At 31.8% G+C, this 8,885-nt stretch overlaps 1 protein-coding gene across 1 annotated transcript; it reads right to left on the bottom strand.

Moving 5' to 3' along the window:
* Positions 1–1,741: 1,741 nt before the first annotated feature.
* LOC120135461 (uncharacterized protein At5g01610-like) lies at positions 1,742–3,752 on the bottom strand. The gene is made up of 3 exons (XM_039151733.1): positions 3,588–3,752; positions 3,068–3,122; positions 1,742–2,114 (listed from the first exon to the last, which is right to left on the bottom strand). The coding sequence occupies exons 1-3, from the start codon at positions 3,672–3,674 to the stop codon at positions 1,744–1,746; spliced, it is 513 nt and encodes a 170-aa protein (XP_039007664.1). The 5' UTR covers positions 3,675–3,752; the 3' UTR covers positions 1,742–1,743.
* Positions 3,753–8,885: the final 5,133 nt, after the last annotated feature.

The following is an 8,885-nucleotide window of genomic DNA, read 5'->3' as shown; positions in this document are numbered from 1 at the left end:
CAAAATATAGATACAAAGAGATGATTGTATCGAAAACGAACTACAATGGAGATCAAATTATTGAAAGATCACCGATAATTGTAAATAAGAGTCGAGTATCGTGGAAAACTATCTCCTAACGTAAACAAAAATCTAAATTCAATCTGAGAGACCAAAGTAGGACAGATCAACAAGATAAAAAATAAACGTCGTTTAGATCGGTCGAGACGACATCAAATCCAACTCTAAGAAAATTAAATGATGAGAATAGTCAAACGACCGATAAAAAAAGATTAAAGGCACGTCAAAAGATAGACTGATACGTATCATAAAATATAAATGAAAACCTATCTTTATAGAGTTATCAGAAATTAAAAAAAATGAGATATAAAAAAATAAAGGAAAACAATAAATATTAGTTGTGGACGACCAAACACCAAGATATACAATGTGTTATGTTATCCTATCATAAACTTCGTTTCTAATAAAAATAACATGATTAAATCCGCACATACAATGACAACCATGTTCATAAACGATGATACACACTTTGGGATAACAACACATAAAAGGGTTCTTCAAGTCTTGTCATGAAGAAAGCGGTGCAAGAACAAAGTTATTTTTAACTAAATGACCCCAATAAGTTGTGAGCATATATACCCTCTGCCGGATGAAGTTGATTTTCTTCCCTCCCTGCCATACGATCGTCCAACTTTATAATTAATTAATTAAACATTAATAAACCCCATCAAGTACATTTGTAATTAAAATGAATGTTATTCTTTCTAAAAGTCTAAAATCAAACAATTACACCTGTGTACGAACTAAATTACCCTAGTGAAGCAGAGACTCCAGCTGAAGAGTAGTCCATACAAAGGTGTGGCGGATTGTATGCGGAGGGTCGTGACAGAAGAGGGGATTGGAGCCTTCTACGCTTCGTATAGAACTACTGCCATTATGAACGCACCGTTCACTGCGGTTCACTTTGCCACGTACGAGGCAGCAAAGAGGGAGTTGATGGACATGCCGCCCAATACGGTCAACAATGAGAGGTTGATAGTTCATGCCACTGCCGGTGCTGGTGCCGGAGCCCTAGCTACTGCCGTTACAACCCCACTTGATGTTGTTAAAACCCAATTGCAGTGTCAGGCAAACACTTGTTTAATGATAATTATTACTTTTTCCACACTGTTTTCCTAGCCTGGAAATATTGATATACTGATTTTGTCTCTGGGTTGATGTTGAACAAACAGAGAGTTTGCGGTTGCGATAAATTTTCGAGCGGTTCGATCAGGAATGTTATCGAAACGATAATGAAGAAAGACGGATACAGGGGGCTAATGAGGGGAGGGATTCCGAGGACGCTCTTTCATGCTCCAGCTGCTGCAATCTGTTGGCCTACTTACGAAACATCGAAGTCCTTTTTCCAAAGGGTAAACATCGGCTAATAATACTAAGTTGGCTAAAGAAACCAAGTGTAGAGATTCCTCACAAATCAAACCAATAGCATTTCACGAGTGGAAAATTCAGTGGATTTGTCTCTAAGAATATGCACAATTTGAACACTTTCCCTAAATAAATCTTTCAGTTTCTCAAGCTGTGAATTCATTTATACTAACCATATGAAAGATCTTCATACGCCAGGTTCACGGCATTGCCGACAGAATAAAGCCTTACACCAATAACAATCATAAAGACAACCAGTCTTTGCACTTGAATACTAGAGCTTATTATAGATACAAGCGTATGAAGATTCTAATCACTTTAAAACTTATCTACACTTACTCCATCCCTTGAAACGTCGTACGCCTCTCTACTCCGGCTTTTCTTCATTCCAGCTGTGACATAGAGCTTTGATCCTTCACATGTGATGCTGGTTACTTTTACCCATACAATCACTTTAGTCTTCATTCCCTCTATATCAGCCAGTTTTCCTTTCTCCAGATACCCGGTCACAGTGGTGAAGAAGCGTAGAACAGATGAGTCCTTATATCCCACTTCGCATATAGCTGGAATAAAAACAGTAAGCTTCCCAGTCTCTTCATTGAATTCATAGTTTGTGGCATCACGAGGGAAGATTCCTATCGGCAGGTTATACTCTTTTAACAGCTCAGGCAACGGCTTTTGCATTTTTCCTGTAAAAAGCCAAATATCGATACCAATGATGAATTTTTTTTTGGGTGGGGGTGGGGGAATCACTAGGAACTACAGTATAGTATCAAATAAAGTGTCAAGAAGAAGTCCACATACACCAAGTTAACACCATTAATACCCCAACCAACATACATAAGTCTTCATAGGAATGTTTGAAATCGAATGGTAGGTAGTGCTGTTAAAAGTTAATATAAGGACCAATGTGTGCATTTTATACAATCAATATCAATTGAAAATAGTTAGCCATAGAAAAATGCTATAAGCTTTGATTTTTGCTTTGTAATGGACGGAAAATTTGTTAATCAAAAGGTTAAGATTCATAACCACTTTCATAATTTGTAACATAACCATTAGATTAAAAAAATTTCCATCCTCGTTCATTTCCATCCATCGTCTCAAGCAGGGCTTAGGTATTATCAGAATGGTATGATGTCAAAAATAAAACTCATAACATTCGACTAAATAGTTATTTTGGCTCTTTTATTGGAGCATTTTGTAACTAAGGTTTCATCTTAGGACAAAAATGCCACAGTTTTTGGAGAATTAATCATTTGTTAACCAACGGTTTCCGTCCACAGAGGGCCTTTTTGCCATCAAAATGTAACGTTGGGAACCAAAATGCTCCAGAAAAAAGAATATAAACCAAAATGATTATTTAATCAAACGTTAAAGGGACTTTTTTTTGGCATTATGCCTATCATAATTTAAGTGGCCACTTTGTATCACAAAACAGCTTACTTTAGAGACTCATGGTTACCATATTTTTCTTACAGGTTTACGTACAGTAGCCAATAATATATATCAGTTATACAAAGCAGAAGCAATGAACTGCAAACACATTTTCTCTTTCTGAATAGCATATCTAATTTATACCGCGTATAACACTAAAAAAAAGGAAAATAGAAGAAAACGGCTTTGCAATAGAATACCAAACCTTTGATTTTATTAACCAACCATTTGGCTCCTCCTTCAATACTGGTGGATAATGACTGATTAAAACAGAGGGAACTGATGTTAGATTGAAGAATGTGAATAGGTAAAGATAGACATGCAGAAGTCAAGGGAATTCATCAACATAAACATAAAAAGAGTCTATAACATTCTTCTTCATAATGACCTAAGAATTCTCAGATGAACAATATTGTTTTTAACATTACAAAAGACTGCGTTTCTCCCAATATTCTAATAAATCGCGTTAAATATATGAAAATTTAGCACAGAGTTGGATGCCAAACAGACAAAAAAAAATGGTTTCCAATCAGTCGTATGTTAAAATTTCAGGTAATAAAGCGGAAGAAACTGTGTAATAATCAAGTAATCCGCATAGATCAAAATTGAAACAGATCCTAAAGAAATACATGACGAACTAACAAATTCACAAAATTCTAGAGCATACAAGATTCAAAATCGAATTTCAACCGAGAAATTGAAGAGGAAGTGAAGGAAAAGAATACGTTGAGGTCATCGCCGACAGAATCGATCTCCTTGTTGGCCTTCTGGCCCAGCCAATAGGAGCCCACCTTGTTCAAAATCTGATCCATTTCTGAAAGATTTTGGCTGTGGAATCTCAAATCTCGATTATCCCTATTTTTGGTTTTGTGAATTTATCCCCTCCTCTGTTTCTCTCTGCTACTTATTCTACATTTCTACTTGCGTTTTCAATTATTTTTTAGGGTAAATTATGCACATAGTACCTAAATGATTAGGTTTAGTCTGTTGTAAACTTACACTTTCAATATTTTCAAAACTATACTTAATGTTTAATTTTTAGTTCATTTTAGTACCCGTTAAAAACTTAATGTTAAGTTTTGAAAAAATTGAAACTTTAGGTACTAAAAAGGACCAAAACTTATAGTTTAGTCACTAAGCACGTTAAGTTTTTAACAACGAGATACTAAACGAAACAAAAACTAAATCAGCTTATATTTTATTTCTTGAAATCAAAAGTATATCTTCTTAAATAAATATAAAAGTCCTAAATTTCATTTCATTTATATTTTTATATTTTTTCTTTGATCTCTGGATAATCTTCTCTCCACATATTTTTATATAAAATTGAAATATTGATAGATTAAATTATTGGGTTATCATGAAATCTGGTATACATACATACATACATGCATATATAACAAATGCCTCTAAATTTTAAGCAATGGTCTGTACCTATTCTTTCACATGTTTAAGACTCAATTCTTAAAAGAAACTCAGCTGAATGATGTGCATTATTTACATGAACCATATTATGAGTTTAGTCAAACACAAGTACATTGAGCACAAAGAATTACTGAAACAAGTTCAAGTTCCAATTACCAATTAGATATAATCTTAATACTTGACCTAGTTCCGAGCACAAGCAAGCATTACTCCAACTAGATCTATTCAACATGTGTAAATACAAGCATAACCAGGGAACACATAAAATGATTAATCATTTAATGTTTATTTTTATCTATGATAGGAACACGTAAAATGGTTTAGTTGTTAGTGTGGCACTGGGCAAGTGAGCTCAACATTCGAAATTTGTTTATGTGCGCAAGTATCTAGGAGGAGCGTTCAAGGACCGTATAGCATAGCAGACATTCTAGACCGATCGAGCAACTGAGTATGTCTCGAGCCATATTTCTTAGAGGGTATGTATTATTTATAGACCTTCATGTATTCGAGTTGTAACTTTATTTTGTATACTCAGATGTATTATTATTATTATTTTGATATATTTATTTTGGGAGCCCCGATGTAAAGTTTATATATATTTATGTTTTAATTACTTTATTTTAAATGATTCTATGACCTAATATTTGAATAGTTCGGTATTCTTTTTGAATAGGAAGAAATTTTCCTTTTGTTTTATAATGTAATTACAGAAAGCATTTAGGCTCTCAAAAGTAGTTTTCTTATAAATTTGATTTATAGGGACAATAGGAATGTTTCAATTGTCGAATGTTTTGGGACTATTTCCGTAATGTTCTTCTTGTTCGTTAACAATTTGAGAGGTTTGGTCAGATTCTTGGGATTGATTGGAAACAAGGGTTGCAAAAGAATTGGTTCTCCTAAGAAATGGAAACATTTTTCAATCTTTTATTAAATCTTTTTAAAAATTATAACTAACGTTTAGTTTTTGTTTTATTTTATTACCCTGCTAAAAACTTAATTTTAATTTTTTAAAAAAAATTGGAAGTTTAGGAATTAAAACGGACAAAACCTAATAATTTAGGTAATAAACACGTTAAGCTTTTAACGACATGATACTAAAATAAAATAAAAAGTAAAATTTAGGTATGATTTTAAAAAAAAATTTGAAAATCTGAGTACTAAAATATACCAAACTGATAGTTTAAATATTAAACGCATAATTTACTTTTTTTTTGTTCCAAGGGGTTCTATAATGGGAACTATAAAAGGGAGATAATTTTTTAAATTGAGTTGATCCAAGTTCAATTTAGAGTTTTATGGTTTTAGCCTCCTTCTTATGCTTTTTTTCCCTACGAATATCAATTTTATCTGATTTTGATAAGTCGTGTTTTGGCCAGAGTTGAGCTTTTTAAATCGCAGGTTAGGACATTGTCGGGTGAGTATTTTATTAAAATTTTCGAGTTCGAATTGAAATTTTTAAGTTTCGAGTTAGGACGACCAAAAACTTGTCTTATTGTCATTCCTATATAGAAATGACAATTTAACTCGAATTTGATAGCTTTTGACATGATCTGATTTGATAGGGTCGGATTTTTTTAAAAGAAAATCAAGTTTGGGTCGGGTCAAGTTGAAATTTTTTAAAGGGTGAGGTCGGGTCGTATAACACTCTTAACCTATATACGTGTACTGATACGAGTTAAAGATGTCACACTAATTATTCGAAATATTTCATAAACCAAAATAGGTAAAATTTTGTTTCTTTCAAATATTGCCAATTCATAACCTTTATTATAAAATAAGTCAAGAAAATCAAGATAAAATTTTGATTTCTATTTCAAATCCGATTGCATGCAATAACAAACGGTTATGCTATATTTTATATAATGAATAAAAATATCTATAATTGTCTGATTAAAATCCAATCAATTAATATTTAAAACATAGTTTAATATCAAAATATTTATTCATACTATTAATTATATTAATTACTAACTATATTTATAAATTTTCAAATATTTCTTACTCGCATACATGTCAGCTAGAAAATTTGGAACACAATAAGATGTCAACAGTGTTACCTGTAAATATCCCTTGGTGATTGATATCAAGCTCAACTCCTTACTCCTTTCACTTTCTTTTTACCTATGCGTGAAAATCATCACACGCTAAGTATATACTTAGTGAGGCAATCATAGAAATATTCAAAGTAATGCAATACATAAATGTAACAATAATAATATTCAATACATCATGATCACTTTACATGTATTTTCAATCATGCTACTAATATTAACATGATATGAATATCATATAAATTTCTTACCAATGTACTTGTCATTCATTCCATAAGCTCATCGGCTTATTCATCAGTTAATCATTTATTAATCAATAAACCATAGCCCAAACGTAAACCTATGAAGACCCTGGGTATTCGAGTCATATATGCACCAAAGTGCTTGCATATAAGGTCATGCACGCCACTGTACTAAGTGTCCTTGCACATTGTAGTATTGAATTAAACCTGTGTTGCACTAAGTGTTCTTGCACACTATAGTATTGAATTAAACCTGCAACTATTGGACTCTATAGCATGTCAACTACACCCTGTCCTTCAATGACTTATTTGGGCATACAGTGTATTTTGTTTCATCCATGGCAATGTATATTCATATAATTTGGCATTGGGCAGTTCATACCCAAAATAACATCATGTAAATTAGTGATCAATGCATCATATTTTTCAACCTTCACATATTATGGACTTGTTAATAATATGATAAATGACATAAATATCTTGCCAACATAAATAAGGTAGACTTATCGCAAGTATTCCTAATAATGTATAAAATATCCATCTATAATGTCATGCATGTGTTGCACTCACTTTGACATTATAAACAAGTCAAAATATAAGTTTCACTAAGCTTCAAATTAATCATTTACTTTTGATTTGGTTAAATTCCAAAATTTATCACAATTTCATATCCTGGCAGTTTGTACTACCTTCAAATAAATATTATTATGTATTAATATACAAACTTAAAATGATTACAATTATGCCACTGGAAATTAGACTCAAATACAAATCTAACCATATAAATCACTTCTTCTAGTTTAATTTGGGCAATTTATAATGAATTTTCAAAGTTGAGTTACAGTTTTGAACATAATTTGTTGCCCCATTTTCTTACTTATCCTCGATTAAAAATTCATATATTTCTGTATACACCTTGAAATCAGAAATCGTTTGTTTTAAACAAAACTAGACTGATATAAAAATCTAAATATATAAATATTATTATATACTCGTTTCTGTAGAATATATGGTGATTTTCTAAATGTATTGTTTAGAACACAACTCTAGGCATATTTCACCAAATTACAATTTCAGTTTATTCACTAATTCTATTACCTCGCCAAATGAACATATATGCATGAACCATAAAACACATAACATTTAGAAGTCACTCCTTTCCATAGTAACTATGTCACTGGCTCATCACAAACCAATGCTCGTTCGATAACACAAGTACAAATTAAATTTGCACTCACCTGGTGTCCTTAGCTTGTAAACCTTCCTTGGATATTCAAATTCCATCCTTAAGCTTCTCCTTATATTAAATCATGTTTGATCTTGATTTCAAGCAAACAATATAAATGAGCATCATTTACAAAACATATGCAATTCAAACCACATATTAGAATCGTATTAACATAGACACACATTAGAAAATAAATTCCTAAAAATCTTCCGATGCTCATTCGATACACTTTTCATGTCACAACATACTTGTTGACCTTAACAATTCTAATTGACCATTCAAGTTCCTTTTAATACAAATTTCATATAATATTTTCACTTAAGTTCTCAAATTTTCCATATTTGTGATTTGAACCTCAACTTTTACCAACTTTCCAAAATAATCCGATTTCACATTCTAACATCAATTACAACCCTCTAACATTAATTTCCAACATAGTACATCAACTATTGAACAATTATACATTTTCCCATAATTTTCCATAATTAATGAATAGGTCCCCACACTCTTTCAAGATTACATAAGGGTCCCTATAACTTTCTAAGGTTTGTAGAATCCTTCCCTCATCATTTCCAACCCTTACATAATTTTTCCACAATTTATTTCACTAATTCAAGCCATAGTCAAATACTTTAGTGATAGGGTTCCATGATTTTCACTTGATTTTGATTCATTCGAGTATGAAATCAACCTCGATAGTCAAACCCCTAACTCAATTTCACAAAATCACAATCTTTCCTTAGTTTTAGGGTTAGGCCTAAAATATCATTTGCATTTCTAGGAGGTTTGATCATGATTTGATCATCAAATAAGATTGTAAATGATTTTATAACCTCAATAACCTCAAAATCCATCATTAATTCATGAAACCCTAACATGAACAAAAACCCTAGAATTTGGGATCTTTGAACTCAAGCAAGATTAACATGCAATGTTGGTACCAAATGATAGAGCTTATCGAATATAATAATTTTCTATTTCACGTCTTAATCCAGAAACCTAATAAATTAGCTTAAAATGAAAAATAAAAATTATCTTACCTAGGGTATAAAGGACACGAAATGGAGGAGGAAGATA

This window comes from Hibiscus syriacus, unplaced genomic scaffold (genome assembly GCF_006381635.1).
Source record: "Hibiscus syriacus cultivar Baekdansim isolate YM2019G1 unplaced genomic scaffold, ASM638163v2 tig00110610_pilon, whole genome shotgun sequence".
Lineage (NCBI taxonomy): Eukaryota > Viridiplantae > Streptophyta > Magnoliopsida > Malvales > Malvaceae > Hibiscus > Hibiscus syriacus.
The sequence above is the reverse complement of the archived record's forward strand: the minus strand, read 5'-3'. Positions and strand labels throughout refer to the sequence as shown.

Coding starts and splice junctions, on each gene's coding strand:
- LOC120135461 (XM_039151733.1), bottom strand. CDS start 3,674: ATGGATCAGATTTTGAACAAGGTGGGCTCCTATTGGCTGGGCCAGAAG. Junction 3,123..3,587: donor CTGTCGGCGATGACCTCAAC/GTATTCTTTTCC, acceptor TGTTTTAATCAG/TCATTATCCACCAGTATTGA. Junction 2,115..3,067: donor GTTGGTTAATAAAATCAAAG/GTTTGGTATTCT, acceptor GGCTTTTTACAG/GAAAAATGCAAAAGCCGTTG.